The sequence below is a fragment of the Desmodus rotundus genome, chromosome 5 (assembly GCF_022682495.2).
Source record: "Desmodus rotundus isolate HL8 chromosome 5, HLdesRot8A.1, whole genome shotgun sequence".
NCBI lineage: Eukaryota > Metazoa > Chordata > Mammalia > Chiroptera > Phyllostomidae > Desmodus > Desmodus rotundus.
The window spans coordinates 122,910,326-122,926,687 of NC_071391.1; the positions used below are offsets into that span (position 1 = coordinate 122,910,326).

General features: G+C 38.7%; 1 protein-coding gene across 2 annotated transcripts in view; it reads left to right on the plus strand.

The window, feature by feature from the left end:
• PLEKHH2 (pleckstrin homology, MyTH4 and FERM domain containing H2) overlaps nt 1-16,362 on the plus strand; it is a 96,026-nt gene that overhangs the window by 18,300 nt on the left and 61,364 nt on the right. For both annotated transcript variants that reach the window (XM_053925418.1, XM_053925419.1), the window contains exons 4-7: nt 6,237-6,386; nt 7,740-7,823; nt 8,588-8,669; nt 15,717-15,902. In XM_053925418.1, the coding sequence (XP_053781393.1) occupies nt 6,237-6,386; nt 7,740-7,823; nt 8,588-8,669; nt 15,717-15,902 (502 nt within the window). The remainder of the gene's footprint in view (nt 1-6,236; nt 6,387-7,739; nt 7,824-8,587; nt 8,670-15,716; nt 15,903-16,362) is intronic.

The window sequence follows — 16,362 nt, forward strand, 5'->3', positions numbered from 1 at the left end:
ACATGGCCCTTCTGGGTCATGCCATCAGCGAAGTGAGTGGTGGGGGTGACGCCACCAGCCTTAAGGTTTGTCCGGTGGCCTTAAACCTGTCACTTCACATTTTATGAAAAGATTCTGTCAGATTCAGTCAAGAATTTCAAGATCATTTTTCCTCCAAGAATTTTATGTTAATTTTTTATCCTCATTCTTGTCATCTTTCTTTGATTTGATTACAGTACTATCAAATCTTGTTTTCACCTAAAAGATTTAATTTTACACAGTAGCTTCTTTCAATGGCCTGAGAAATTACTAAAGAAACCCAAACTAACTCAATCCTTAATGTTCTTAAATGGATTATACTTGAAAAGAAAATCTTAAAACTATTGTGTCCAATTTCAACCACTGCAAGAGTAGAGAATATAGTGTAATGAACACTCAACACCACCCTCAACAGTTAGTTGCCTCTCGGGCAGCTCTTACCTCCTCACTCCCACACAGGTTGTTTGACACACACCCCGGACATCGTATCATTTCACTCATGAGTATTTCAGCAACTAATCCAAAAATAAAGACTTAGGAATCTTAACTACCTACTATTATCACATTAAAAAACTACCGACAATTCTTTAAAACTTCAAATTTAGGTATTGGTAGAAGTACTAGTAGTAATGGGAAGGATCTGCGCTGTGCTTGGTTTTTTAATATTCTTCAGCTGATTGAATCGAATAGTAGTATCTCCACTTCTATGTAATTATTGGCTACAAAGCCAATAATTAAGAGTAAAATTACAAAAGGTCACTTTCTTATTTGAAGTTGCCCTTTGAGGATACCAGGTGCAAAGTTGTTTAACTCTTTGTGTTACATTTGTAATCACTAAAATACCAGGATTGGTTATTTTAGACACACTGCCTTCGTTCAATCAACCCCATCCCCCAAAAGAGTGAGATTTGCAAATCTCCCTGTTTCTATGTAATTTATTAAAATCTGTAGATAATTTCTTTTTGTCACAACACTTTAAATTCCTTCAGTCCTTATTTTTTCTGCTTCCAAAGGAATTTTTTTCTTAAATACTTCATAATGAATCTGCAAGTTAACAGGAAATATAAACAGAGCAGATGAATTCTCATGCACCAATCATAGCAACTTTTCTTGGCCTTCACAAGATTAAGTAAATATTATTAAGTTAGAGTAACTGAATCCATTGCTCTCTTTAACAGTTTCCATGGGACTGTGGCCTATCTACTGTTTATGTTGCTTAAATTCAGCTTGTCCTTTGTCATTGAGCCATATCCTAAGACTTAAACTGTATTTATATTAACCAAAAAGGAATGTTTCACCGCTATAAGCAGTAATCAGCTGAAACCGGCTCAGCGCTACACTTCTTAGCTTGGAACATTTTTCTTCTGGTTTACTCATGAATGGCATCCCCTGCATAACCATTAAATGAGTTGGCTATGAAAAAAATCTCCCATTTTTCTAGAGAAATCTTAGCACTCTTTATACTTAATGCCATAGTATGTGCTCGTTGTTTGAAAGCAGTGTGTGCAAACCAAGCCGGCACTACTCATGAGTATTCCCATGAGACAAAAGCAGCCAATGGCACATTTGGGAGACACTGACACACAGGATTCATTCTCAAGTGCCTGATTTGTGTGTACTCAGATCTACCACACCGTTCCACGCTCAACAAAGAGCGGTAAATAATTTCCTCTGCAGAAGTTTGTGTTTTCCTTCTGTCCTTCTGGGTTTACGCCCTTGCCTGAGTTTGATTCAGACCTGGTAGGAGCTGGATTAACAATTCCCTTTGACTATTCTACTGTGCAGGCTAATCGGCCTTTCTGTAAAGTTGGTTCTTAGTATTCGTCATTTTTGGTTCTTAATAAATGGTTACTATTCAGTCATTCTAATCTCAAGGACCTTGTAATGATTTATTTCATTACATGGAAACTTACTTTATCCAGTGCTGTTCCTTCCTTTTCACCTTCAGTGAGAATGTTTCTGGCCCAACTGCACAAATTATAGAGCACTATGCCAAAATAATTGTATTTAGATGTGATGAGAATGATTAATTATTTTGCAATAAATTTTAAATACCTGCAAAATGGTCTGGGAGTCAACATACTCTTACAATTCCTCTCTTCATTCTACTTCGGGGTGCTCAGGCATCTTTGTCTTGTCATTGCAGTGTATGCAGAGAAACAGAAACTTTCAGCCCCCACTCAAAAATATAGTTGCGTCTTAATTACCTGTAGTGCGTGTGAGGGGATGAGGTTAGAAATGGAAAGAAGGAAATACCAATAAGGTAATTGCAATGGAAACAATATTTGCAGCCCCTGCTTTTTTCAGTGTGGGCATGAAAATGGAAAATACCATGTGGAGTTGTGTCGGGGTCCCTAAGACTACCCTCAGGTTTGATGATTCACCACAGAACACAGAAAAGCTGTTATACTCATGGTTATGGGTTATTACAGATAAAGGGTGCAGATTCAAATCAGCAAAGGAAAAATACACGTAAGGCAGAGTTCAGAGGAACCCAGGAATGAACTTCCAACTGCCCTGATGATCCCATCAATGATGTGTGAGAACACATATGAAGTATGGCCAACTAGTTCATCCCAGCCTTGGTGTCCAGAATTTCTATTGGGGAGGGGGGTCAGTCAGTCTTGACAGCATGGAACGCACATCTGATTGACCTTAGCTACCACGTCTCCAACCCCTCCAGCAGCCAAAATGTTACAGCATGGCCTAGGACCTCAGGTGAATGAACAAAAAAGGCACTCATCATAAATTGAATTAGCATAAACTACCTGGTGTGGCCCAGTATCTCAGGTATGTAAAGACAGTTTTATCATGATATTTTTAAGGGCTCAGAGGTTATTTCCCAGTAGCCAATCAAGGGTCAGTCCTTTCTGTGAAATGTGCAGGGTGTGAGCCCCCCATTGCACCCTTTACTGCACAATAGCTCAGGGACCTCAGAATCAGCAAATGCTTGGGGAGATGGTGAGGTGTGTGCTGAGCTAGAGGAGCTCTCCTGGAAGTAGAGGAGAAAGGTAGCTTAAAAGCAGAAAGGATTCCTCATTGGATGATATCCTCTTATAGGTAATTACAAGAGTCTCTTTAATAGCCAATTTGAATTCATATATGTTTGTTATTGAATCAAAAAGGAACCAGGCTGTTTGCTGTGGACTTGTGGTAAGACATTTTAAAAGGCCGCTTGGTTCTTCTGGGGGCCTCTTACCTTTCCCGTAGATCTCATTCATACTCATTACCAAGAGAGGCTGATGAATCCTGTGGAACTCGGTCCTAACAGGACGAGTTGGCAAGTGGGTTGCCTGCAACTACTTCGTGACCTCTCCCCCTAGGAGACTTTGCCATGTTTGCCAATATTCTCCTTGCCTCGGAAAGTTGTTTATTTAAAAGGTGATGATTGATTTAAACTCCCTGGGCGACTTCGATGGTAATGAATAATTGCGTGGCATGTGACAAAGATGCATCCCAGGAGCTCTGACTGTGGCATTCGTTCATAAAGCAAGAACACCTTTCAAACTGAACACGTTTTTCAAGAAGAGTATTCCCAAGCCACAGTTTCCCAGGACCGCAGACCTTTCCTGAGCAATAACAGGACAGTTTTGTGTGGCAGCCCAATGTCTGTAGGGTGGCTTGCTCTGACTTAATCAAAAGAGACTGTAGATGTAGGTCTGGTCATACTTATTTCTATTCTTATTCAGTTGTTTTTGGTTTTCTCGAGGCTAATAGGGGTAGAAATTTTTCTTCTTGGTTCTTTCATTGATCTAATAATTAAGATTCTATTTATTTATTTTTAGAGAGAGGGGAAGGGAAGGAGAAAGAGAGGGAAAGAAACATTGATGTTCGAGAGAAACATCAATTGGTTGCCTCTTGCATGCCCCCAATTGGGGACTGACCTGCATCCCAGGCATGTGCCCTGACCAGGAATCCAACCAGCGACCTTTCGCTTTGTGGGACGATGCTCAACCAACTGAGCCATAACCGCTCAGGGCAATCTAATAATTAAATTGACATAAGACAGATTAACAGGAAAAACAAATTTAATTATGTGTGGAGCCCCATAAAGATGAGAATCCTAGCAGTGAACAAAGCAGTCAGCTTTTATACCTTTTATTTTCCTTTGACAGGGAAACAATAAACATGTGAAGTATAGACAAGGCAAAGGGGCTTGGGCTTCACTAAATTAAGTGAAGAAGTAACAAGGTTTGTTTATCTAGCATTCTCGGCCCTAAATTCCTCATGTCTGGTGATAAGGATGCCTCCACCCTCCTGATACAGGGAGGGCACCTGTCACATGGGAGCTGTTTCCTGCCTTGAGGGGGACAAAGGAGGTCAGTGTCCTCTTGTACTGGCTGTTTCTCAAGTAACTTTAATTCAAATAATCAACATGCCAATGCGGCATATTTGGGAGAGATATATTCTGCTCCCCTATAGGTTTATCATCTACTACTGTATCCCTGCAACAGAAATACCATCTTGGACTTGGTCACTGCTCTTCTCTCTGCTCCCACAGCTACAAGTTGCCCTGTGCAGAACTGGCTGTACCATCCTAAGATTTCCCTTGGTATTTACTGTCCAGCTCTTTGTCCTGCTCCAGCTGTTTTTCATGGCAGCATCTCTAAGGCCGACCTTTGTCCTTGACTGTTGGTCTGCACTTTCTGCAGAAAGCCCACTATATAATGTTTACAAATCTAAACCTTATGATAGCTTAAAATTACCATTTGGGTAGTGAAATACACTTTTATTATTTTGTATTTTGCTTATTTATTTATTTATTGTGTATTTTTTCCATTACCATTTAGTCCCCTTATATTCCCCTCCCCCCTGCAGTCATCACACTGCTGTCCACGTCCATGAGTCCTTTTTCCTTTTTGCTCAATCCCTCCACCCCCTCACCACCCCCCACCAGCTGTCATCCTGTTCTTTCCAGCCGTGTGGGTGGTATTTAAACTGGACGCTGTTGGCAGCTGAGTTGAATTTACGTTTATACAGTGAACCCACAGATGAAACCTTGTATTCATGCTTAAAAAAACAAAACCAAATTAACCTTAACATCATCCTTCTAGATGTTAAGTATTTTTAAACATTAAGTAAGGACTCTTTGTGATTTTCAGAGGTGTTTTTAATAGTTTAAAGTTTTTCATCCTAACTATAATCTTTAATTTCACCAATACTTTTTCATATTTTCCCTCTTTCACCCTATAATCTGAAACCTTGCAAAAATTACATTCTTTCTTACCTGGAGTGCGTGATATCGTAAACAGTCCGCAGTACTTCTTTTCTTTCTCACCACCAACACTCACATGTCCCTTCTAAGATTCCATGTCCATATATGTTTTGCAGAAGGTCCAAGCAGAGCCAATATACCTTAGATACTAAATCTGAGGCACCACTTCACCCCCAGACACACCCTTTTATCTTTTTTAGTTTTTTTCCTGTTACCCTTATCATCTTGTATAAAGTACTATATAATGTTTTTTGAATTTTGTATCCATTTATTATTCAGTTAAAGTGCTATATAATTTTTACAGCTTTTTTATACTTGCGATCTCCCTTACCCAATGAATTTAATTTCACCGATACCTTCCCAGGACCCAGAACAGGCCTGACATGGCAGGTGTTCACTGAATATTTCTTAAATTAGTGAATCAGTAAACCCTCACTGGACGTACTCTCCTACTTATATCTTGACACTCATACTTCTAAAATTTTTTATGATTCCACCTGTGGGGTTTAGAGTTGTTTTGTTTTCTTTTTGCTTTCCATTGTATATGTGTTTCTTTTTCACCTAAGTTTAACTTTTTTCCCCCAAAATATGTTGTTATGCTAGGTCATCCAATTTGAGTCTTTCTCTCACCATTTACCTTCTTTACTTTATATGCCTACTTTGTTTAAAATTTGAAAAAGTTAGGGCTGGAAACATTCTGATGTTATACTCTTATGAAATGCTTTGCATATTATTATCGTTCTACTAAACATGTAATTACTTTATGTGATATAGTCGTTTTCTTCAAATCTCTTACGTACCCTTTTGTACTTCAAAGTTAACACCACTTGTCAAGGTAGTCTTCAGACTTTATAATTATTATATATATTAAGATGTGCTGTTCAATAGTTTTCTTTTATGATAACTTTTAGGAACCTATTTAATGTTAAAGTAAAATTCTAAATTTAATACTATGATAAATTAAGTATATGCCTAATTTTAATAGTTTATCTTCTGAATTTAGGTACAAGTTATGGAAGAGAAATTAAAAGCAGCTAATATTCAAACCAGTGAATCAGAGACAAGGTTATATAAAAAGTGTCAAGACCTGGAGACCTTATTACAGGAAAAAGATGACATCATCCAAAGCTTGGAACTGCAACTGGAAGAGCAGGTTAGGAAAAATTTGATCATCCAAGAGTTCTAAATATGTGCATTCATTTATGCATAATCACAAAGATGAAAGAGAGCCTAAACGTCTCAATTCTGGTCAGAAATCTCACTCAGTTGGCCAACCCACAGAACTGCATCACGTTTATTGGTGAAAGGTGAAAGTAAAATGGCATTCACCTCTAAGTCTGGGTAGTTCCAAGGCACTGACCCTCTCTGCCTGTGACAATGCTCCTAACTCTCAAGTTTGAGTGCAGTGTTTAAGCAGAAAACACTTGGCTATCAGCAGGCGTTTCTGTCTGTAAAGTGTTTCAAATAAATCTTTTCTTTAGATTGTTAGAGTGTTTGTAATGTTGATGGAACATTATATTTTAAATGTGTTTGTTGCTAATCCAACTGCTTAGAAATGCGTACACTTTTAAACCACTTTAGTGAAATTAAGTATTGTATTTAGTTTATTTTAGAATTTTATTTTGAAAAATTGCATTGCAGTTATTTAGCATCATTTAAATATGGCCACTATGAAATTGTTAAATATGTTCAATTGTTTATTTGTAGCATTGTTTTTGTTTTTGTAGGGATCAGTGTTTAATCGAGTCAGTGGTTGTCAGCCTTTCACCCGTCCTAGTCCCCACCCACTGCAATTTATATGATAATCATATTTGCAGTAGTTTTGTGACCATAACCAGACTTTAAGGTTGGTAAAAGTGAGCTAGTGTATTTTTGATCTTCACTTTTCCCTGGATCTTTAAAAACCATTAGTGTTGGAGGGGAAGACAAGCCATGCCCCGGAGGAGATTCTGACTCTTTCTCTGACCTGGTTGACCTCTATACTAACATCATCAGAAACCCTAGCCAGGGGTGTCCAACCTTTCGGTGTCTCTGGGCCACACTGGAAGAAGAGTTGTCTTGGGCCACACATTAAATACATTGCAACATGCAATCACAAAAAAAATCTCATAATGTTTTAAGTAAATTTACAATTTCATGTTGGACCACATTCATAGCCATCCCAGGCTGCCAGTGACCCATGGGCCACAGGTTGGACACCCCTGCTAGACCATTTCCAGAAATGGTTTATTTTATTGATAAGTTCAGTGGATTGATTTCAATACATTATCCTTTAGAGAAAGAGAATGGCAATTGTTAAAACTAGTAATATTTGCATATGCTTTTGTGGTTTGTTGCTGTATCTGCTGGACAATTGTCATTTTTTTTACTCTATTTGGTAATTTGAAGGTAGAGGCATTAATGTGGAAACAGGTTTTAAATGGATTTGCCTTTTCTATTTATGATACAACATTTTCAGACCAGTAAGCTTATGTTTGAACTAAACAAACTGCTAATGTTATTTCAGAAACAAATAAGGATACAAGAAGCTAAAATAATAGAAGAGAAAGCAGCTAAGATCAAAGAGTGGGTAACAGTTAAGTTAAATGAGGTATTTATTGCTATATTTTGCCTTTTCTGTACCTATTACTTCTTTTGAATGTATAAGTCATCAGAATATATGATCAGCGTGACTGAAGCAAAATTCTGATCAGTTGATTTCCATTACCATTTAGTCCCCTTACACCTCCCTCCCCCCAGCAATCACCACACTGCTGTCCATGTCCTGAGTCCATTTCCCTTTTGCTAGATCCCTCCCCGCCTTAACCCGCCCTGCCCCGCCCCGCCCCAGCTGTCATCCTGCTGGTTCCCGCCCTGTGCTGCTGTCTCTTGGTAAATGTGAGATAGGTAGCTTCCATTTTAATGGTTAATGTATTTCTAAAATGAAAAATATTGGCTCGTGGTAATCAGTGTAAGTAGCCTTATTCTAATTAGTAGATTTTAGTTCTAATTAATTTTAAATAAGTATAGAATATGTATACCATAAAATTAATATATTCAGTATCTGAGAAGTATATATTATTTAGCTTACATGGCAGATTAAATGCTGAAATAATTTGGTTTAAAGTAATTTTTCAGTGAAAAGGGACAGGGATGAAAACACTTAAATTTCTCACTTCTGGAAAAAATGAATACTGAATCCAAAATGATCTAGGTTGATAACTTATGCCAGTAAGTTTATCTAATATTTGCTTATCATTTCTTTTGTAGATTGCTTATGCGTAACTAGGTGTTACGGTCTTCTAAATATTATAATTTACTAGTATGTTTTAGAAATGTTATTCCTATATAAAAGAATACCATATGTCCTTTTAGCTGGAATTGGAGAATCAGAATCTCCGTTTGATCAACCAAAACCAAACGGAAGAGCTCAGAACGATGCAGTCAAAACTACAAGGTACGGCTGATAGTAGACCTTACTCGTTCTCACCGGCAGTGACTGAAATGTTGTTGTACGGTGCGCGACCTTATTGCAGCCTTATTTGCTAATTATGCTTCAATAAATCTGGGAAAACACGGCTAAAGAAAAAAATTAAAGGCATGTGTAAAAAACAAAGGTTATGAAGTAAAATAATAAAGGACCTACTATATTACCTTGCCCATAGATGTACCCAATAAAAGAGAATATCATAATGATTATTAAATTTCAAAAACTACAGGGTATGAGTACTTTGACTAAGATAGCTTCATTGGATTCATTTGGCTATGTAGAAATTTACTAGTGAGCACTTGAAATATGGCTAGCACAACTAAGGAACTGAATTTTACATTTTACTTGACTTGAATTGATTTATATTTAAATAACCACATGTCATACCGAGAACCAAGATGGCGGCGTAGGTAGACACACTGCGCCTCCTCGCACAACCAGAACTGACAGAGAATCGAACAGCAAGGGGGACCAACACCAAGGAAACAGAAAATAATCATTCATCCAGACTGGTAGGAGGGGCGGAGACGGCACTGGGGTGGAGAGGACTCGCGTGGCTGTGGCGGGACTGAGACTGGCGGAGTGTGGGACAAATGGCGCAGGCAGTCCGAGCACTAGCAGACCCTGCGGTCCCACATTTGCACAGATAAACCCAGAGGGCCGGACTCAGAGTGGCGGAGAGTGGGGCAGGCAGAGTGGCGGATAGCACATTGCGGCACCACATTCGCCCACAGATAAACCGGACGAACGGCGGGCAGAGAAGCAGACCGCTGCGCAACCCAGGGCTCCAGCTCGGGGAAATAAAGCCTCAAACCTCTGATTGAAAGCGCCCCTGGGGGTTGGGGCGGCAGGAGAGACTCCCAGCCTCACAGGAGAGGTTGTTGGAGACACCCACAGGGGCCTAGAGTGTGCACAGGCCCACTTACTTGGGAACCAGCACCAGAGGGGCCCAGTTTGATTGTGGGTAGCGGAGTGAAAGACTGAAATCCGGAGGAGAGTGAAGCGGGCGCCATTGCTCCCTCTCGGCCCCGCCCCCACGTACAGCATCACAGCGCAGCGACCAGCATTACCCCGCCCCGGTGAACACCTAAGGCTCCGCCCCTTAAAGTAACAGAAGCACCAAGACAAACAAACAAAAAAAATGGCCCAAATGACAGAACACTTCAAAGCTCCAGAAAAAATACAACTAAGCGACGAAGAGATAGCCAACCTATCGGATGCACAGTTCAAAGCACTGGTTATCAATATGCTCACAGACTTGGTTGAATCTATTCGAAAAACAGATGAAAAAATGAAGCCTATGCTAAGAGAAACAAAGGAAAATGTACAGGGAACCAATAGTGATGAGAAGGAAACTGGGACTCAAATCAATGGTATGGACCAGAAGGAAGAAACAAACATTCAACCAGAAAAGAATGAAGAAACAAGAACTTGGAAAAATGAGGAGAGGCTTAGGAACCTCCAGGACACCTTGAAACGTTCCAACATCCGAATTATAGGGGTGCCAGAAGGAGAAGAGGAAGAACAAAAAATTGAAAACTTATTTGAACAAATAATGGAGAACTTCCCCGATCTGGCAAAGGAAATAGACTTCCGGGAAGTCCAGGAAGCTCAGAGAGTCCCAAAGAAGCTGGACCCAAGGAGGAACACAACAAGGCACATCCTAATTACATTACCCAAGATTAAATGCAAGGACCTACGTCCAAGATTACTGTATCCAGCAAAGCTATCATTTAGAATGGAAGGGAGGATAAAGTGCTTCTCAGATAAGGTCAAGTTGAAGAGGCTCATCATCACCAAGCCCTTATTATATGAAATGTTAAAGGGAGTTACCTAAGAAAAAGATCAAAAATAGGAACAGTAAAAATGACAGCAAACTCACAGTTACTAACGACCACACATAAAACAAAAACGAGAGCAAACTAGGCAAACAACTAGAACATGAGGGTTGTCAATAAGGGAGTGGGAGGGGGAGAGGGGGGTAAAGGTACAGAGAATAAGTAGCATAGATGATAGGTGGAAAATAGACAGGGGGAGGGTAAAAATAGTGTAGGAAATGTAGAAGCCAAAGAACTTATAAGTATGACCCATGGACATGAACTATGGGGGGGGGAATGTGGGAGGGAGGGGGGTGGGCAGGATGGAGTGGAGTGGGGGGGGAAATGGGACAACTGTAATAGCATAATCAATAAATATATTTAAAAAATAAATAAATAAATACATACCATACTAAAAATAAAAAATAAAAAAAAATAAATAACCACATGTCCATGCTAGACAGCACAGGTAGACAGTGGCGAATAACACAAAGGAGGTGATATTAATTTCAACATTTCGTTTCAGATATGTTTGTTTCAAAAAAGTTAGTCGTGGTATCTTCTATTTTCACTTTACGTCATGGTTATCAACAGCGATTGAAATTCTGACAGACTGAATATTTAGAGCAGAATTTTATAATATGGATAAACCCTTTGCACTTTCCAGTGCTTAGGGTTACTTTCTTCTCTTCAACTTCAAAACCAGAGATTGGGTGGCAGAGTCAGAGATAAAAATTTACTTAATATGCTATTCTAGTGATGGCCACGCAGGTGCACGGAGATGAAGAGGAGGCGAATCAGCAGAGTTATTAGATCCATGACCTAGTACGGTGGTTTTCAAACTGATTTAGCAACAGAAGCCTATTTAAAACTTTTTTTTTTTTGTATAGAATGTTGAGAGATAAAACAGGTAAAAGCAGATTGGGTCCAGAGTCCAACAGACTTAGCTGCACCCAAGCCTCTTCCTCTTCTACCCTCTGGGACATTTCCGTAAGGCCCTGGGGGTTTGCAGAATGCGTCAGAAAACATTCTAGCATGGCAGAAAGAACATAGGCTTTGAAGTCAACTGTAATACTCTACAATTTAATAACTGTTATGTCTCCAGATTGTTTTACATTAGCAAATCGTGATTGTGATAGTGCTGTCTCAGTTTCATGGAGGGCGGGGGTGTTCATTATAGGACATGTGAAAGTGTTTTGTCTACTGAATGTTAACACTTATTGCTCCCATTTTGTAAAGGGAAAAGCTCCTCTTTTTGTCTCTCTTCTCTATACTTCTGACACCAGATATGGGAGTTTGCCCACACCAAGCAATTCTTTAATTCTCAGAGGACACCAACTAGGTGTTCCAGAAATTCAACCAATTCTGACATCATCATCCTGGAGTTAGCATCGGATCCTGAGGTTAAGAGTTCAGTCCCACAAAACTATCCCCACCCTCCACTCCAGACCCAACCCTAAGTACAGATTGTGGTCACTCCTGTTTCTGCCCGACTGGCTATGAGCTGGAGGTTTATGACCCCCTCCTCAAGTGCGATCATTTGCTAGAGCAGCACCCAAAACACAGGAAAACAGTTCACTCACTAGATTACTTGTTTATTACAAAGGATATAACTCAGGGACAGCTGGATGGACGGGGTATGTAAGGCAAGCTGTGGGAGAAGAGGCACAGAGCTTTTATGCTCTATCTAAACGCTTCACCCCGTCTATGGCCATACCACCCTGAATGCGCCTGATCTCGTCTAAATGCGCCATCCCCTCAGCATCTCCACATGTTCACCACCCTGGAAGCTCTCTGAACCCCATCCTTTTGGGGTTTTATGAGGGTTTCATTATGTAGGCATGATTGGTTGATTAAATAATTAAATCATTGTCCACTGGTGATTGATTCAACTGCCATCCCTTCTCCCTTCGCCTGAGGTCAGAGGTGGTGGGTGAAGGGTAAGGCTGAAATTTCCGACCCTCTAATCACTTGGTTGTTTTCCCTGGCAACCAGTCCTCATCCTGAGGCTATCTCCTTGTGTACATAAACCCGGATTTGTCTGAAAGGGCTTGTTATAAAAACAAAAGACACCTTTATCACTATTACTTAGGAAATTCCAAGGGTTTTAGAAGCTATGTGCCAGGAACCGCGGATGAAGACCAAAATATGTTTCTCTTATATCACAAATTTCCTCCACCTATATGATGAAAAGCATATAGTTGTTCTGATAGTTGATCTGGAATTCCATATTTAGAATTAAAGTTTCAAGTCCTTGTGATGGTTATCCTAATTGAAATAGATCAGATGTACTAATTCCACTATCAAAAGGCTATTTTCCCTGATATTCTTAGCTTTCTATTCTAGTCTTAATTGGCAGTCTCTTTGATCTGGACTGGATTAGAATAGATATGATATATGTAGCTGTAATATTGTACAGTTGACCCTTGAAAAACACACGGGTTAGGGGCACTGACCTCTGTGCAGTTAAAAGTCCAGGTACAGTTTTGACTTCCCCAAAACTTATATTGTCCTTCAGTATCAGTGGGGGATTGTTTCTAGGATTCCCTGCAGGTACCAAAACCTATGGATGCTCAACTTCCCTAAATAATATCACACAGATCAATGCGTATATCCAGCCCTCTGCATCCAAGGACTCTCAGCCACATGTGGAAAACAGTACAGGTATTTACTGAAAAAAATCTGTGTGTAAGTGAACCCACACAGTTCTAACTCATGTATTTCAAGGGTCATCTGTAGTTTAAAAATATATATGCATGTGTATGATTATTAAATTATTTTGAATTAGTTCTGTGAGAGATAATCAACATGAAAATAATAAAAGATACATCTGAACGTATACACTATATAAAGGTGTTTTTCTTCTATTGTACACAATTATCAGTTGTCACTTAACCTTTGGTGCTCTCCCAGAGTTAGGAATTTAATTTTCTTGAAAACTTTTATTACTATCATTGGATCTCCATTCTTTTGATGTAACAAGCAGCAATGTTACAAATCCTAAAAGATGAATTAAACCCATAATCCCTGAAAGATGAATTTAAACCCATAAACTCCACTAGCTATCTAAATTCTCCATCCAGAAACTTCACCCACCCCTTTTTTTCTCTAAAGAAGTGATCAGGGCTCTCAATATTGTGATCACCATAGACCAAGCCCCTCCACCTGTGTTCTCATGGCAAACATGCTAAAAACTACGATAAGCACAAATTATTACAGTGATCATGTGATATTTGCCCCGATGAAGATCTAAATTTCCTGTTTGTCTTAGCAACAAAGACCCTGGTCACTTTTTCTTCACCATTAGTAGTAGCATTACTGCATAATCAAATTTTACCAGTGTTTGACTGGTATTTACCAATACTTGATTTTGCAAGAAGCTATAGTACTCTAATTGTTTATAATCTTGTTTGTTTTTATTTAATAAGTAACTACTGTTAAAGGGATGGGATATTTTTCTCTTTGCATTTAATGTGTGTGTGTGTGTATTTCATCCTCACCCAAGAGCATTTTTTTTCATTGCTTTTAGAGAGAGAGGAAGGGAGAGAGAGAAACAACGATGCAAGAGACAAGCATTGATTTGTTGCCTTGTATGCACCCAGACAAGGCATCAAACCTGCAACCTTTTGGTTATAGGACAAAGCTGCAAAAAACTGAGCCACACCGGCCAGGGCAAAAAAATATTTTGACCATTAAACTATTTTAAAAGATTTAAAAAATTGTTTTTATCCTTACCTGAGAATATTTTTTCATTGCTTTCAGAGAGAAAGGAAGGGGAGAGAGAAAGGAAGGTGGAGAGAGAAGGAAAGGGAGAGACATCAATGTGAAAGAGAAACGTCAGTTGGTTGCCTCCCATCCATGCCCCAACCCCAGATTGAACCTGCAACCCAGACATGTGCCCTGACTGGGAATCAAACCCACAACCTTTCGGTGCACAGGATGACACTTCAACCAACCAAGCTACACTGGCCAGGGCTAAACAGACTTCAAATGTTGGCATGTGATGCTAGACATTGAGGGTTCCATGTTATTATATGTAAATAAATATGAAAATTAGTTATGTAAGTCCCTTCCTGTAGGTCTTGGCAATGATTTTTTAAAATCTGACACCAAAAACAAAAGCAACGAATGCAAAATTAAACAAGTGAGACTACATCAAACTAAAAAGCTTCTGTACAGCAAAGGGAACCATCAACAAAATGAAGGGGCAACCTAATGAATGGGAGAAAATATTTGCAAATCAGGTATCCAAAATATATAAAAATGCATGCAACTCAATAGAATAGCAAAAAGAAAACAAAGAAAGAAAAGAAAAGAAAGAAAAAGAAACAATCTGATTACAAAATGGGAAGAGGACCTTAATAGACATTTTCCAAGAACATACACATAGCCAACAGATACATGATAAGATGCCTAGCAGCATAATTATCAGGGAAATGCAAAACAACAATGAGGTATCATCTCACACCTGTCAGAATGACTATTATCAAAAAGACAAGAAATAACAAGTGGGAACAAGGATATGGAGAAGAGAGAACCCTCATACACTGTTAGTGGTAATGTAAATTGGTTCAGCCACCATGGAAAAGAGGATTGAGGTTTTTCAAAAGATTAAAAATAGAACTACCATGTAATTTAGCAGTTCTACTTCTGGGTATTTATCCAAAGAAAATGGAAACACTAACTCAAAAAGATATATGCACCCCGATGTTTAGTGTAGCATTATTTACAATAGCCATGATATGGAAACAACTTAAATATCTATCAGTGGAGGAATGGATAAAGGAGCTCTTTATATGGAATATTACCCAGCCATAAAAAGAATGAAATCTTGGCATTTGTAAGGACACGTTTGGACCGCAAGGGCATTACGCTAAGTGAAATAAGCCAGACAGAAAGACAAATACCTTATGATCCTTTATATGTGGAATCTAAAAATAAATAAATACAATTTAAAAACTAAACTCATAGACACAGAGAACATATTGGTGGTTGCAAGATGGGAAGTAGGAAAAAATGGGTGAATTTTTTTTTAGTTTAAATAAATTGAATAATAAAAAAAATGACCTTTAGGATTTTCAGGCTTTTATTTCTGGTATGAGGAGTAATTTGTCCAAGTTTTTTATATGCTTTGGTTCATTTTTATTTAACAAACTAAAAAAAATTCAGATCCTGATTTTGATTAACGATCTTGCAGAAGTTCAAGGGAAGAAGTCATCCAGTGTTTCCACACCAAAGCTTTTGGAAGGCCAGCGCCTAAGCAGTTTGACCTTCGGGTGCTTCTTATCCCGAGCACGGAGTCCTCCTCAAGTAGTAAAATCTGAGCAAATGAGCAAGATATCATCTAAAGAACCCGAGTTCACGGAAGGAAAAGACATAGAAGGTATTTATGGACTAGCAGAATTTGATTTGACATTTTTTAAAAGGGAAAAATCATTTGCTAAGATTAATCCTCATATAGCCTAATTTCCTTTTTTAATTTTTAATTTGTCCATCACTCAAAAGAGTAAATATACAAAATCTATCTGGATGATTCATTGTAGTTTCCTTGACAACTTGATATTTTATGGGAACATTTTTAAAGAGCAGTACAGCATTTAACTTTGTGTACCTAGTTTTCTTCAGGTTTTTTCTTTTTTTTTGAGAGGCTTTGCCAGTGATGCGGAGGAGAAGCTGATTTTCCCCTTTTGATACTTCTTCCTACAGTAGGAAGGAGTGATATTTAAAATTAAAAAGTTTACAGTTGTACCTACGTGGTACTTGTTTCAGCTCAGCATTTCAGATTAGAACTATGAAGTTTCTATTCATTATTTATTTAAAATATTTCTTTAAAATATATTTAT